Source organism: Mauremys mutica, chromosome 1, assembly GCF_020497125.1.
Source record: "Mauremys mutica isolate MM-2020 ecotype Southern chromosome 1, ASM2049712v1, whole genome shotgun sequence".
Taxonomy (NCBI): Eukaryota; Metazoa; Chordata; order Testudines; family Geoemydidae; genus Mauremys; species Mauremys mutica.
The window spans coordinates 156,288,991-156,305,912 of record NC_059072.1 but is presented as its reverse complement, the minus strand read 5'-3'; the positions used below and the strand labels follow the sequence as shown (position 1 = coordinate 156,305,912).

General features: G+C 42.8%; 1 protein-coding gene across 11 annotated transcripts in view; it reads left to right on the top strand.

The window, feature by feature from the left end:
- The window catches only part of STXBP5L (syntaxin binding protein 5L), a 421,232-nt gene that overhangs the window by 139,999 nt on the left and 264,311 nt on the right, over positions 1 to 16,922 (top strand). For all 11 annotated transcript variants that reach the window (XM_045001069.1, XM_045001067.1, XM_045001064.1 and 8 more), the window contains exons 3-4: positions 13,923 to 14,004; positions 16,728 to 16,828. In XM_045001069.1, coding sequence (XP_044857004.1) covers positions 13,923 to 14,004; positions 16,728 to 16,828 — 183 coding nt within the window. The remainder of the gene's footprint in view (positions 1 to 13,922; positions 14,005 to 16,727; positions 16,829 to 16,922) is intronic.

Below are 16,922 nucleotides of genomic sequence, written 5' to 3'. Positions count from 1 at the left end.
GATGCTGCTCGTCGAGATTTTTTTGACACATTAGCAAATCAAGATAACTCAGAGTGAATCATCTTTGGACATATCCAGACAATTCACTTTGCTTCATTGCTTCAGGGTTCAATTTACAGAGTACCTCTTAGTGCTTATTCCAGCATAATCAGAAAATTTACAGTTCATTGACTTCTAAGGGTAAATTGATTTAAGAAGTTGAGCTTTTGCAAAAAAATAAGTGAATCAGAATGCTATAGCTGCTTAACAATTGATTATTGGATAGTCAGTATGCCTTCATAATTGATTAACTATATCAATAGCTACAGTGGTTTTGAACTATTTCCAGAGACTTGAAATCTTTATACAGCTGAGTCTGAGTTTTTTAATCAGATTATTTCTGGATTTATCTGGCTTCACAGTTAATCATGAATCTAGCTTGCCGAGAGAGCATAGATTAATTATACCAAGTGTTTGCAACTTAAATATAGCAGTTGTTATCAAACCGCTCTTTTTAGATTCTCATGTTTTCTAAAACTTCCACCTTTGGAGTTGAAATATTCCATGTTTGGTCTCTGTCCTAAATTGGTGTTTTCAAAAAAAGTATGAGTAAAGGCAATTCATGTTTTTGTGTAAAATGTGAGAAGAAAAATGTGAGAAAAATGTTCCCATTTAAAAAAAAATCTTGTAGCTTTCTGAACAGGACTACTGAAATGACTGAGGTTTGAAAGTTGTGATTTAGCATAGAAATAGCCCCCACTCAGTAGTAGTGCATTAACTTGTTCTGGAAGAAATTGATTTTGCGTCACTTGTGTTACAAGTGTTTGAAATTGTGTTAAACACACACAGTGGAGTTTTTAGCTCTTTAAGTCTATGCCTAAAGAAGAATGGCAGATGTGGGAAGCTAACATCACAGTGAACTGTTCTAATTCTGAGAATTGGCCAAAAATAGCCAGGACAGCCTTTGAGGTATTTGGAAAACCCAAGATCTAGTTAAAGGTGATGGCTACCTCGTCTCATAAAAATGTCCACTTAGCCCAGAGCAAGTAGCCATAGATTTTTAAGGCCAGAAGGCACCACTGTGATCATCTAGTCTGACCTCCTGCATAAAAGGCTGTAGGACTTCTCTGAATTAATTCCAGGTCAAATAATTGTGTTTGAACAAGAGCATATCTCTTGGAAAAACATCTCATCTCGATTTTAAAGATTCCCATCACAACCTTTGGTAAGGTGTTCCAATGGCTAATTACCTTCTCTGTTAAAAAATTGCTTCTTAGGTATGTCACATTTTAATAGAGATTATCTCAAATACCTCCCATCCCATTCTGGTGGTGAGTATCCACCTTCCCTTTTTGATCATATAATTTGCTGTAGCAACTACAGCGGTTGATTACATGGGAAAGTAATATTTGGAAAGTGTTTGTGCGTTTTTAGATATCTGTAGTGCAATAGGTATTTTGGCCTTTTTGAAAAGTCAGATGGTTGCTCTTCAGTATCTCCCTCTCCTCTTTTCTGTTTCGCTCAGTTGGAAACTATGAAGAGAGCCAGCACTGTGTGACTAGTCTTCTTGCCAAAGATTCATAGAGAAGTTTGAGAATCTCTGGTTTAGGAGAATGAGCTGAGTGGTGTTAAGTTTTGACCTTTTTGGAGTTTACACAGGGAGGGTCTTCCACTCTTTGGACACACAGGCAAAATTTCCTAAATGTTGCTCTCAATCCCCTGCAAACATACTCTACAATCAAGTGCTATTCCTTGTTCTTAAAGGGACAGCTTCCATTAACCAAAATACATACAGTAGAAATATTAGCACAGTGTTGAAATTCATGTCTAAATACAATCTTTTTTTGTAATGTAAAATCATTCAAGTAATTAGTTATTCCAGGGACCTCACACAGGATGCTTTTGTATAACATACAGAAAAGTATCATAGAATCCTAGAATATCAGTGTTGGAAGGGACCTCAGGAGGTCATCTAGTCCAACCCTCTGCTCAAAGCAGGACCAATCCTCAACTCAATCATCCCAGCCAGGGCTTCATCAAGCCTGACCTTAAAAACCTCTAAGGAAGGAGATTCCACTACCTCCCTAGGTAACCCATTCTAGTGCTTCACCACACTCCTAGTGAAAAAGTTTTTTCTAATATCCAACCTAAACCATCCCCACTGCAACATTTTTGTTGCCCTCTGCTGGACTCTTTCCAATTTTTCAACATCCTTCTTGTAGTGTGGAGCACAAAACTGGACACAGTACTCCAGATGAGGCCTCATCAATGTCGAATAGAGGGGAATGATCACGTCCCTCGATCTGCTGGCAATGCCCCTTCTTATATAGTCAAAATGCCGTTAACAAGGAGACACTGTTGACTCATATCCAGCTTCTTGTCCACTGTAACCCCTAGGTCCTGTTCTGCAGAACTGCTGCCTAGCCATTTGGTCCCTAGTCTGTAGCAGCGCATGGGATTCTTCCATCCTAAGTTCAGGACTCTGCACTTGTCCTTGTTGAACCTCATCAGTACACCTACAAGTATGTTAAGGTTGAAAAGTCAAGCATGCAAAAGTTAGGGAATGACAGAATTAAGATGATCCTTACAGCTTCAGTTCAGCCCCCTTTTGCATGTGAATTATGATACAACCTCCTGATTATATAACCATATACTATTTTTTCCCCAAATTGATCATTAATACAGTTTAAACCGAGGACCTTGGAATTAATAGCACAGCTCTTCTCCACTTTGACTAGAGAAGTAACTGGCAGTGGAAGCAGGCTATTATTCTCTGTGAACCAGCTGATTCAAGGGGACATGCACACTCTGCCAATGGGTTACACAACTATTTGTGAGACAGAAGTATGTTCGCTATCTGGATTCCTGGGTCTGGGACCAGAATGTGAGCTAGTGTTCAGAGAGACAGTATAGTCAAGCATGAATGTGGCACACTTCTTCTGAAAGCCAGTATGGTAAAGTAGATGCGCCAAAAGTCTTTCATGTAAGAAACCTGGTTTCTCTATCCACTGGAAATGAACTTCCACAACCTCTCAGTTATCTTAGGCGTAAAATGGATGAATGATGGATGTCTCACTCTAAGATAAGTGTATGAAATAAAACTTGTGATCTCTTGGGTTGTAGCTCAGTGACCTTTCCCACAGTCTATAGAGTCTTTTGTGGGGAGGGTGTCTCTCTCTCTCGCTCTCTCTCTCATGCTCATTAACTCACTCACTGGCATTTTACCAGCTATGCATGACAAACCTAACAGATGTGTGACATTTGGCTGCTCTGCCTTTTTGCATTATGTTTTTGGCCTATCTGCTCCTCTCAAGTCTTCCTAAATTAGCATAATCGGTGAATATTATTGGTATGCTGCTTAAACTGCACCCCCAATGGCTTTCCTCTGATTTTTGGTGTCCCTTTATGGCAGTTGGACTCATTGGAGTCTGTGGCTACATGCATGAAAAGGGGGTCCATCTTAGGCAAATGCATAATACCTAAACTACCATTGTTGAGCTGCTATTGAGAGGAAAGTACAACCTGAAAACAGGGAGATGTCTCTGTGGATGTCTAGGCCCTGGAGCTTCTCTAGTCCAGTAGCTATTAAGGCTCTTCTCTGATGGAGAGGAGACTAAGGGCAAGACTGTGTCTTTTAGTCACTGCCCATGTTTGGTATGTGTGGACAGTGAGGAAGAGCTGCATATTGGCGGCTGGATTTCTTCTGGTATTGAGCCTGGATTATGCCCTTTCACAGTGTACACCTCTGTGTTGACCAGGCTGCATTGGGCAATGTGGTGGGGGTTGGATCCTTATTCTCATTGCGCACCCAATTCTATTCAGATTCTTATCCTGCCTGTAGTACTAAACAGTATGATTCGCATTTATCATGTGTAATTCTCTAAGTGGAAAATCATGAGCTTTTTTTAAATGAAAATGTTTGTCATGTAATTTTGAGTGGTTCTTAGATCCTGTAGAATATCCTATTTTGACAGGCCTCCAAAAAAACCCCTATGTCTCCTGCACCAATGAGCTTCACCCTTGTCAGGGACAGCTACTTTGTGCCAGAAGAACAGGGTTTTGGACTACAGTTTTTATTCCAGAACTTCAGGTGATATTTTTTAAGGCAGTGGTTCTCAAACTTTAGCAACCCAAGGACGCCCATTTTGATTTAAAAATTTTCAGGGACCTTCAAGTCCCCCTGCTCAGCCCCAGGCTCTGACCCCACTCTACTCCTTCCCCCAAGGCCCCAACCCACCTCTTCCCACCCCCCTGCTCACTCCGTGCCCCCTCCCTCCATCACTCGCTCTCCCCCACCCTCACTTGCTGTCACCAGGCTGGGGCAGGGAGTTGGGGTGTAAGAAGGGGTGAGGGCTCTGGGAGGGAGTTTGGATGTGAGGTGTGGGCTCTGAGATGGAGTTTGGGTGCAGGAGGGGGTGAGGGGTGCGGGCTCTGGCCAGGCAGCACTTATCTTGGGTGGATTCTGAAAGCGACCGACACATCTCTCTGGCAACGGCTCCTAGGCAGCGGGGCTGGGGGATCTCCACGCACTGCCCCTGCCCGCAGGTAATGCCCCTGCAGCTCCCATTGGCCGCAGTTCCCGGCCAATGGGATCTGCGGAGTCGGCGCTTGGGGCGGAGGCAGCGCACAGATACCTTCTGACCCCTACCAGGCCCGCAGGGATGTGCTGGCCGCTTCTGGGAGCAGTGCGGGGCCAGGGTAGGCAGAGATCCTGTCTTAGCCCGACTGTGCTCCTGGACTTTTAGCACCTAAAATCTTCCAATTTGGTTCAGTAGCCTCCGGGAGATAGAGGGAGGGGGAAGAGTTGATCAGCAGGACCCGCAGACCCCTAGGAGTTGCCTCAGGGACCCCCAGGGTCCGTAGAGCCCAGTTTGAGAAACGCTATTTTAAGGTATCCTGGGCCTAGACTATTGAGCGCCTTGAAGATAAAGACAAATTTTCAATTTGACTCAATATTCTATGGGAAGACAGTGTAGAGAATGGATGACAGGTTTGATTTGCTCATAGTAGCCTGTGTTGCTGGGGAGATACCTTGCTACATTCTGTACTAGTAAGAGTTTCCTGAGGGCTGAGGATTTAATGCCCAGGTATATTGTATTGCTATAGTCTAACCAGGAGATGACAATGTGTATAACAGAGGCTAGCTCATCATCCACTAGAATGGGACACAGTTTCCTAGCCACCTGGAGCTGGTAGAAAGAGTGACTCCCAAATGCTGCTATGGGAGAGCTTGGAGTCACCAGGGATCCAGGAGCAATCCTAAATTGTGGCCCGATTTAACCTAGTTTGAGTTTGTACCTTCAACCAATGGAGACTGCATTGTTGCTGCAAGCTCCTCAAATATTTCCCTTTGCCAACCAGCATAAGCTCTGTCTTGCTCGGTTTCAGCTCAAGCCCTTGATGGCTCTGGTGCTATTGCATATAGTAAAGGAAAAATAGGGCTTTGTGTCATCTACATATTGTCAGTATTTCAGGGTGTGATGTGTTACCAAGTCTTCTGGTGCCCTGTAGGTACTGAATAGAACCAGAGAGAGAATTGATCCTTCTTGGACTCTACAAAGAAGGGGCCTGGAGGTGCAGTTTCCCATCACTGCTTTTGGGTAAGTCCCTCCAGGAAGGACCTAAACCATTTGAGTTCATGCCTCTGCTCTCCTGAATCCTCCTTCAGCAAATAACTCATGATCAACTATGTTGAATAGATTCCCAGATTCCAAGTCTAGAAGGGGCCATTGTGATGATCTCCTTTATGACATAGGCCATAGAACTTCCCTGAATTAATTCATGTGAACTAGAGCAGATCTTGGAGAAAAACATCCAATCTTGATTTAAAAATTGTCATTGATGGAGAATCCACCATGACCCTTGGTAAATTGTTCCAATAGTTAATTACTCTCATTGTTAAAAATGTACAACTTATTTCTAGTCTGAATTTTGATAGCTTCAGCTTCCAGACATTGGATTGTTATACCTTTCTCTGTTAGACGGAAGAACCCATTATCAAATATTTGTTCCCCATGTAGGTGCTTAATAGACTGTAATCAAGTCATCCCTTAACCGCCTTTTTGTTAAGATAAATAGATAGACTCATGGAACTCAGTCACTTTAAGGCATGTTTTCTTGTCCTTTAATCTTTCCTGTGGTTCTTCTTTGAACTCTCTCTCCAACATCCATCAACATCCTTCTTGAATAATGGACACCAGAACTGGACAATGTTCCAGCAGAGGTCTCACCAGTGCCAAATACATGTAAAATAACCTCTCTATTCCTAATTGACATTCCCCTGTTTACTCATCCAAGGATCGCATTATCCCATTTGGCCACAGCATCACACTGGGAGCTCATATTCAGCTGGTTATCCTTCCTGACCCCCATATATTTTACAGTCACTGTTTCCCAGGGTAGAGTCCCCGATCATAGAATCATAGAATATCAGGGTTGGAAGAGACCTCAGGAGGTCATCTAGTCCAACCCCCTGCTCAAAGCAGGACCAACACCAACTGAATCATTCCAGCCAGGGCTTTGCCAAGCCGGGTCTTAAAAACCTCTAAGGATGGAGATTCTACCACTTCCCTAGGTAACCCATTCCAGTGCTTCACCACCCTCCTAGTGAAATAGTGTTTCCTAATATCCATTCTAGACCTCCTCCACTGCAATTTGAGACCATTGCTCCTTGTTCTGTCATCTGCCACCACTGAGAACAGCTGAGCTCTATCCTCTTTGGGTACCCACTTCAGGTAGTTGAAGGCTGCTATCAAATCCCCCCCTTACTCTTCTCATATAAGTATGACCTACATTCTTTGTTCCTAGATGTATACATTTACATTTGGCTGGATTAAAATGCATATTGTTTGCTTGCACCCAGTTTACCAAGTGATCCGGATTACTCTGTGTCAGTGACCTGTCCTCTTCATTATTTACCACTGTATCTGGCTTTTTCTAGTAGCATAAATTTGGGACAGCTTTTCACATCCCTCTTCCCTTGTGTTTCTCCCAACAGCTGGGCACAATTTAGCCCTAAATGTGGATGCAACAAATATGTATAAACAGGGATAATTTGATTCAGACACCTCCCTTAATACAGCATACCATGTCACTGGATTTTTTTGCTACATTTATTGGCCTTTTTTTTGTTATAGCTTTGAACCAGATAAAAACACCATGTCAATACCTTGCATATTGTACATGATCTACTGCCTATGCCCTTTCGGCTATTTCACATTGTTTCATTTCAGAGTGTTGTGCATTCATGGATTACGGTACCATTTGCCGCCATCCATATATCATATATCATAGTACAATATAATTCAGTATGACACACAGTACAGTATATGAATTTCAAATAAGCACTGTTTTAGCAAGTACGGTAGTTAATTCCTACAATGAAAGAAAGTAGATGGAAGTTGAGTGCATAGCATGACATCTCCACAAACAGGTAATTGTAGTGGTTTGAAGGGAACCAAATCATTTGGATATTGCAGCTAAGCATTTGTTTTGTGTAAATGTGCAACTTTTTTTCAAGGTTGGATGGGCAAGCTCTTTGAGTCTCCTTTCATAAGGGCAAGGAACATTGCTGATTCTTTTGAGGCTCTTCTCTTTGTGTACCTATAGAGACAACAGAATGTAACTTAAAAGCAATTCAATCAACATTCTCTGCTGGATGCAAATTTGATATCTCTGCCACATGCATAACATGCTGAGGTGTTTTCTGAACTTGTATCTCATGCATGAGAATACAGAACACTATATTCTCTTCCACACCATACACATCTTGACAACAAGGCATTAACTATTTTGTAACAATCAAAAAGCATTCTGCTTTGATAAAATGTTACTGCTACCATGTTTGCTGCTCAGCATGCGTAATTCAGTTTCTACTTGTTGCTTTCTCATTTACATATAATCGCTGGAGGTATCCAAATTGAGTTTTCAATTCTTATTTTCTGAAATGGCTATGGTTGAATGTAATCTGACAGTTTTCCTAGGCATGACCCCTAGAAAATCCCACATATTGGTAGGAATGAGAAGATAGGGAACCAGAAGGGCAGACTTTAAAGTATTCAGCTTTATCTTCCTTTTAACATCTTTGAAAGATATTCTACAATCGTTGCTGACAGGGCTATTTGTTGTTTTATTAAAAGACACAAGTAAAAGAGAAAATAAATCCAGCTCAAGGTCTACATTAGCTTCAGCCAATATAGATCTGGCAGAGGGCCTTGGTGTACCAACAAAGTTTTCAGTAGTGGTAAATGCTGCAATAGCGCCTCAAGTGGAATAGTCAGGGAATGGAGCACAGATAGATAAAGTGGGCAGGACAGGCTAGGAAGAAGATGTGCCAATCTCTCAGCAGCTTTTGTCAGAATGGCCCTGTGATAGGGCATCCAGCCCACAAAAGTCCTGAGTGGGTTAGTATGGGCCAGAAGGACCCAGATAACCTTGTATGCTGCACCTTGAGGGGAACAGGGATTGATAGGGCCTAATGGCAGATGAAGCCCAGGTGGGGGAGGAGCTGGGATAGGATTATAAATCAGGAAGTGAGCATAGGGAGCAGGGGCGGCTCCAGGCACCAGCGCAGCAAGCACGTGCCTGGGGCAGCAAGCCAGATGAGGCGGCCTGCCGGTCGCTGTGAGGGTTGCAGGCAGGCGGCTTTCGGCGGCATGCCTGCGGGAGGTCTGCTGGTCCCATGGCTTTGGTGGCAATTCGGCAGCGGGGACGCTGATGGCGCGGCACCGGTGGACCTCCCGCAGACGTGCCACCGAATCCACATGACCAGCGGACCATCCGCAGACACGCCACCGAATCGACGTGACCAGCAGACCACCCACAGGTGCACCACCGAAAGCCGCCTGCCTGCCGTGGTTGGGGCGGCAAAAAACATAGAGCCGCCCCTGGGAGGGAGGATGTCTGCAATCAGTCTCTAGAGGGAAAGGGAGTTGGCTAGGGATAAGGAGGCAATGCAGAAGGAGAATAGGCCAGGGTCTTGCCCTTGACTGGGGAGTCCAGCAAGAGGGCGAGAATGGTGAAGTAGTCATGGGGAGCAGAGGAATCTGTGGTGGTAAACTAGAGATAGTAAAGCTATAGAGAGGTGGGGTAGGAAGGAGCCTAGGGAAACAGTAACAGGGTCTGAGACTGAACAGAGCTGGATTGCTAGTCATAGGGTCCCTGGGCTGGAACTCAGAGTGGTGGGCAAGTGGTTACCCTACCAGCCTCTGGGAAAGTGGAATAGAAGCCCATCTGAGGCAGTGTGTGTATAGCTTGCTTGTCTGGTTGGATTTTATTAACCTAGAAGGTGGGGACTACAGAGTGACCTGGCTAGAGGGCTCAGTCACAAAGAGTGAGTACCCTGAGTTTGGAGAGAGAGGGGGGACTGCAGCTTGAGCAACCGACAGCTGAGGGTATCACATGCAGGGAGAGCTAATTCCCAGACCTAGCCATAAGGAGGAGCACCTGTGGTGAATGAACTGTTTACAGGGCCCTCAGCAGGTCACTAGCATATTTGAAAGCTGCTGCTGCTCAGTGGGATTCTAAAAGCTGTGACAGTGCCTACTTTCTTCAGAATGACTGGCCAGATAGGTATAATTTACATCTTATAATTCATATAAACATTCACTTCAGAGTGAAAAGTGATGTATGTAAACAGAGTATCCTGGAACATTTTTATTTGGGACATGCTGAATGGAGTCATCTGCTTCATTAGATTTTTCTCCCAGAGACTGATTTCACCTTTTGATGGTGAATGGTGGTGATAGCTGGTTAAGAACAGCATTAGCATAATTTCCCATCTAGTGGGAATGCATTAGCTAGTGCCATTTATTTATAATGAAGTGTAAAGTTCAAATTAAAGCAAAGACGTTCACTTGTAGGAATTCCCACTCAGTCCAAACCTCCCCTGTGCTCACTCTCTGTTGCATTCTCTCTTGGACTAGCAGGGGAACATGATAAAAATGAATGGTCTAGAGAAGGTGAAACTGAATGATGACAAATTCAACACTGAAAACTTTTTGCACAATGTATAATTAGAATGTGAGACACTGCCATGGGTCATCACTGAGGCCAAGAACTTAATTTGAGCAATTTCATTATCTTTCTTGCCTGTCCCTTTAACCATATCACCCCATCTTTGAAACCTGCCACTGGCTTCTCCTTATCCATTGCATTAAGTATAAAGTTCTTGTTTGTCTTCAAGTCCCTAAAAAAACCTCCATTATGAACATTGGACCTTGTCTCTTTTCATATCTCCCACAACTCCACCACTGATGCCCCATTTGTTTCTTTTTACCGTGCCTGTCTTCATGCTCTTCTGTATCTTATCTTGTATCCAGTGAACCCTAGTACACAAAACTGCCACCTTATTTTTATTCAGATCACTCTGATAAACTCACTACTTCTGTGTGGAAAAGTTGAGTTCACAAGAATAATTTAAAAAATGTGTAATTCCTTCTCTCTCTCTCCTATCATTGTCTTTTCTGTATATATCTTTTCAAGTGAAAACGCTTTGGGGCATAGACTTGTATCCTGTACATATTTTTATCTTTGAATCTTGTTCAGTGCTGAGCACATTGTGGGCACTAAAATAATAAATGAAAATAATAAATTTTATGTAAATGACAAAGTAAGTCTGTAGCTATGTCACTGCTTTTCACATTAGCTATATCTGTACTTATAGTACTGTAACTTCTGTTACCATGCAATTCTTGTGCATGCTAACCACAGATATGTCTACACTGCATTAAAACTCCTGTGGCTGGCCTGTGTCAGCTGATCTGGGCTTGGGCTGTGGGGCTATACAATTGCAATGTAGGTATTTGGGCTTGGGCTGGAGCCAGAGTCAGCTGACGCAGGCAGCCCTAGGTGTCTTATTGCAGTGTAGGAAGACCTTGGGGTCCAATACAAAACCCGTGGAAGTCAGTGGGAGGCTTTCCATTGACTTCAGTGGGTTTGGGATCAGATTTTAAGGGCCTGGTCCTGACAAAACTTGCTACTAGGAGTCGTGTTCTTCTGCAGTGAGTATCCCATAGCTGCAGTGAGGACTGCTACTGAAGGCTATCACAGTACTTCTGTGTGGGCTAACTAAGCCACTCCTCATATAGTTATTGCTGGTGGTGTCGTGGCCAGATGAATTCCTACTCTTCTGTGTAAAATCCTGTGGGAGGCTGGATGTTGAGCTAGCATTGTGGTGTCATGGGTCTGGGGAGGACACCTTCAAAGGGCCAGGCCCCCAGCGGGTCACACTTTTCTATAAGCATAGGCCATGTGGCCTCAGCAACTTCTAAACTGAGCCTCTTGGCTCCTGCACTCCTGTTTCTCACCATGAGCTGTGCCCAGCGAATGTGACCGAAGTAGAGTCCTATTCAGAGACTTTTACTCCCTTCAGTGATCAATGCACTTCAGCAAGTATCTGTAGTGACTCCATGTAGCTTTTCAAGACAGAGTAAGGTTGATTAGTATCAGAGGGGTAGCCGTGTTAGTCTGGATCTGTAAAAGCAGCAAAGAGTCCTGTGGCACCTTATAGACTAACAGACGTATTGGAGCATGAGCTTTTGTGGGTGAATACCCACTTTATCGGATGCATGACGACAAAGTGGGTATTCACCCACGAAAGCTCATGCTCCAATACGTCTGTTAGTCTATAAGGTGCCACAGGACTCTTTGCTGCTTTTAAGGTTGATTAGTCAACTGGAATACAGCACTGGGAAATCCTTTCTTCAAAAGAGAGAGACTAAAGTTTAAGACAGTCCATTCTGTCTAAAGCCAGGGCTCCCTTGAGCCATGCTGCTGTAGGAAGCAGCTTAGTTTCCTTTCTCTTGTCACTTTCCCTTTTTCTTAGGGTTTGGCTACACTGAAGTGCTATAGCTGTGCTGCTGCAGCTGTGCCACTGTAGCACTTCAGTGTAGACACTGTCTATACCAACATGAGGGATTCTCCCATTGGTGTAGATAATCCGCCTCCCTGAGAGGTAGTAGCTAGGTTGATATAAGAATTCTTCCATCGACCTAATACTGTCTACACAGGCATTTAGGTTGCTGCTCAGGGTGTGGATTTTTCATACCCCTGAGTGACATAGTTATGCTGACTTAATTTTCTAGTGTAGACCAGGCCTAAATCCCAGGTGAGAGCTCCTGTGTCTCTGAAGCCAGTACTTAAAGCAGATGACTGAAAATGAGGTACACATGGGCATCATAAAATTCCCATATTTATCACAGCAAGCTTTGTCAAGCAATTTAAATATGCCAAGTTTTGATAGTAAACCAATACTAACAGTTAATTGCTACCTTTCCAAGCTTCTATACTTCTGTGAAAGCTATTTGAAACTGACATAAAGACATCTTTATTTCTTATACAGTACACCTTATGCTTCTGGAGCTAAAACTATGTTGAGTACATTCCAGTTTATTTGAGATTTTAATCTTGACTCAGGTTAGGGGATTTAGGATGAGATACAGACTTAAAACCATGGCCTGTATTTGTGAGAAGAGGAGGTTTAGGTAGAGTATATTCCAGCCTAATTTTTTGGCCCAACCCAGGCCCAAGAGGAAAGAGTCATTTTCTGACCTGACCCTTCCCCCCAAACCTGAGTCAATGCTGTGCTGCCTCCTGCCTGTGGGGTAGGTACGGTGGCAGCTATATGTCTGGCTCTTGCCAGTGTCACCGTGCCAACCCCACAGGCAGGTGGAAGAGACCTGATCCAAGACCAAGAGGGTCTGGTTGTTTTCCCACCCAACACAACCCAGACCTGATACCTGTTGGGTCCCACGGGGTCCAGATTGCGTTTCAGGATTCTAGTTCAGACTATACAGGAACCCCTGATTCTTCCAGAATGCGTTCAGGGAGTCTGAGAGAGCTCAAGCTGGAGTGAAGCTCTACCCCCCTTTGAAAGGGTACAGTATTTGCTTGCCTTTCCAAGAACACAGATTTTTGACTGGCTCCTAAATCTCCTCAAAATAAGGTGTAAGAGGGAATAAAGTGGTATATAGTCTTTGTGCAGGCCCCCTCTGTACATAGGTGAATTTCAGATAGTGCTCACAATGTAGATATTTGATCATTCTCATTGCTATAATTAACTCCTGAGGAGTTATGGATCAGATCCCTCAATCTTGGTCCCGCAGATCTTTCTGAGTGTTACACACCAAAATTTATTGATATTCTAAAGAGCTTCAACTCTCCAGGGGAGAATTGCTCAGTGTCCTTTACCTGCAACAGTAATGCTCTTTTAAACTTGTCGGCTATGTAAAATTGTGAGATTTTCTTATTATTCTGTTTAGAATGTAACTCTTTTTTTAGTTTAAAAGGAATGAACAGTTGGAGATTGACACATGCACACTTTTAAGATGCAAAGCACACTACCATCCTTAAGAGATTCTTTATTGCCTAAAAATAGCTTTCAGAGACAAAAGAGCCAAGGAGAACAGACCTATGCAGAAAGTTACATTCAGAGAATGGAGTAACAATTACAGGTAGAACATAATAAGTAGGCAAAATTATTCACTTGAAATAATACACACTTTTTAGGGGGGAAAACAGTGTAAATGGTGTATAACTTGTTATTGACCCTGCTCCTAAATTATTAGTTTTGTATGACCTAGATAATCAAAAACATCTTATTATGTACAGCTGTAATATGAACACATACTATGAAGATGAAATAAAATAAATTGGAGTTTAAGATGTGTTTTGGCTGTATCTTCATGATGATTTATGCACTTTCATTCTCATAGGGAGGAATATAGCCAAGAACATATCACTCATAATTGCACATGTTTCAGGGTGATAGTGCTGATACTTTAATTAGAACAGCTGAAGATAAGTGTGTATTGCTTTGCTTTAGAGAAAGCAAGAACAATTGTTAAATCTAAGGTTAATTGCGAGAGAGTTCTGTTCATGTCCTCTTTGCTGTTTACTCTTGGTGATAACTGAAATGTCAGAATCCTTGACTTTGACTGCAACAGACTGGGCAGACCTGGTGTTGATTGCTACTGCCAACATGAAAGTGGTGCCGCGGTACTGCAGCTCCAGTTCTTAATCAATGAGGTAAGGCTATATGTACAGTGTGCAGAATCTTCTTTCTTTAAATATAGTTGAATGGTGCAATCTATATATTTTTGCAATGTAACTTCCAGATAGGGCAAACAAAGGGGCCAGCAAGAAACTATGGATCTGATTCTGCTGCTCATACTTGCACTCAGAAATACAATTTTCTGTGTACGTAATGCTGTTTAAATGAATGGGGCTACATATAGTAAAAGGTATTACTCAGTGTAAGTATGGGTGATAGAATCAGGGCCTTTGTATGGTGATGTAAAATACTGAACACACTGTGAGCTGCATATGTATAATCTAAATTCATGGATCATCTTCCTCACTGCACAGACATGTCTGAGATAGAAATTAATGAATTAACAAAAATAGCACTAATACAAAAAGTTTCTGCTTAGCTGAAATGTCATCGTCTCAGGGAACTCAGAATAATCAGAACTGATCCCTATAAATACTACGCAAAGTGATTTGGGATCCACCCCCTGAATGAAACTTACTCTGGAAATAATAATTAATTGTTAATTATGGGATATCAGGCCTCCCCCCACCAATTCAAGTCAGGCAGCTTCCACTTTCTCCATACTGCATGTGCACTGGAAGGAGTACAGGAGAGAGTTTCTCTGCTCAAAGTTCTGGTGCCACAGTAGCCCCTGGCAGCTGGGAGGAGCAATAGCAGAGATAAGCTTCAGCTCCTGCCGCTGCAGGTGGAGCTTACTCGGTCACTCCGTGCAGATGGTACATACACAGTCTAGTCAGCATGGAGAAGCTCTGAGGGTTGGAGCTTGTTCAGTGCAGACAGACTCCTCAGAGACTGTAGCTTTCAAACTCTTAATAAGAGCATGAGCATGTCCAAGCTTGGGGTGTAGTATTTTTTTTTTGTTTTTTTTTAAATGTTCCTAAACTGTCCACATTTGGGCAGACTTTCATGAGGAAGGCAAAAGGCACATCCCTGACACACATACCAGCCCCTGACAAACTTCAGGCCCCTGCTCCAAAGCAAGGAGGCATTGGAGTTTCTCGACAAAAAAAAAATTACAGCCATTTTAACATGTGCAAAACAACATTTTTTTCTAATCTTGTTTTCTGAGAAACAACTGAATCATTTTAGCTGAAACTTCCCAGAAAAACTCATTTTGAGTATGGCGTGGAATGTTTCAGCCTGAACAGGTAATGTGTGGCAAAGTTATAAGCAACTGAAAATAGGACCTTATAATGGAACGTCTCAGGCATAGGTGTAACTGCCTAGAGCATACTCCTAGGCAAAATAGTTTAACATAGGTATATAAAACTTAAATAAATTTTACATGGCATTTAAAGGAACCAGATTCATATTCAAATTTAACGAAACATTTCTATTCAGCCTTTCCTACTTACGCTAAAGTTGAGACAATTACTTTTGGAGTATATGTGTGAACACCAAAAAATGCATGTGCCACCATTTTGTCATGTGAATCACTCTTGCTTCCCCTGCTTTCTTTCCGATCTTAGCTTTTGTGGTTCTGTGCTCCCCTAGGTCATGTATTCCCCTGCTGACTATTCATTCAGTGTCTTCTTTATTAGCTCCTTTGCTTCCTTTCTCCTATCTGTGGGGTTTTCTGCAGGGTTTTTTCTTTGTTCTTTCCTCTCATATTTCTATTCTGTGTACATGTCTATCTTTTCTCATGGATTTAACTACCATATCAAATATTATAGTTCTGGATTTACCTCTCACTCTGTATCCATTCACATTTAAAAATAGGTGCCAGAGAGACAGTTGTAGATGTTCAACCACCATCTCAAACTCTAGTCTTCTCACCTTTCCTCCTAATCCTCCTCCTCCTCCTCTGCTTCCTTTCTCTATCTTGATTGAGAATTCCACTTTCCTTCCTGTTTCCCAGGCCCATAATCTTTGATTGTACTCTCCCCATCCCTTCTCCCATAGTCAATCTTTGTCACATCACTTCTTCCTCTTTATTGTAACCAAAATCCACCTTTTTTGCTTACAATTGTCCACTAGTGGCAGATTAGCCACTGGGCCTACAGGGCCCATGTCTAGGGCCCCGACCAACTGGGGGCCCCTGAGCTCCAGGTGGGCAGGGAAAGCCCCTGCACCCTGACCCCACTCCCGGACAGTAGTGCCAGGTGGGCAGGGTAGTGCGGCTTGGCAGCTGGGGAAGCTCCCCGTGCCCCTGACCCTGTTCCCTGGCGCCATCTGCATCTCTGTTCTCACTCCCCCTGCTCAGTCTCCCTACTTTCATCCCTATCCTCTTACTTTCATGTCCTTTTCTCATTCTTGATTTTGCATTTTCTGTTATCTTGACCTATTATACTGTGCCTGGGGCAGTCTCCCTTTCCTGGTGTTCTAAGCACTCTCTCCTTGCTTCAGCTGTCTCCTTCAAACCCACCTTTTCAAGCTAATACCTCCTTCCTTCTTATTCCCATTCTTCTGCACTCTTCCAGGTTTATCAATCACAAACACATTTAATATCAAATGTTAAATACTAGAATGAGCTTTGATTTTCCAGATAAGCTCAAATTTGAACATTTTAAGTTAGTACAGGATCAATCAAAGCAAAGTAATGGTTGTTGCAGAGTGTTTTTTTTCAGAAGGAAAATAAGTATTTCACAGATGATGTACTGCTGTCTACTTACAGATCATTGTCTTATTCTTAAATAATCTTCCCTTTCAATATTCAAATGAATAACATTCCACCATATTCTGTCTCTGATTGTTGTAGGGTGCCTTGGTCAGTGCGAGTGCAGATGACACACTTCATTTGTGGAACCTAAGACAGAAACGGCCAGCTATTCTTCATTCTCTGAAATTTAACAGAGAACGGTAAGCCAGTTTGACAATGAACAAAGATGTCATTTTAAAAACTGACTCATTAGATTTTGCTGACATATCAGTGGTGGGAGGATTTGTTGTTGCA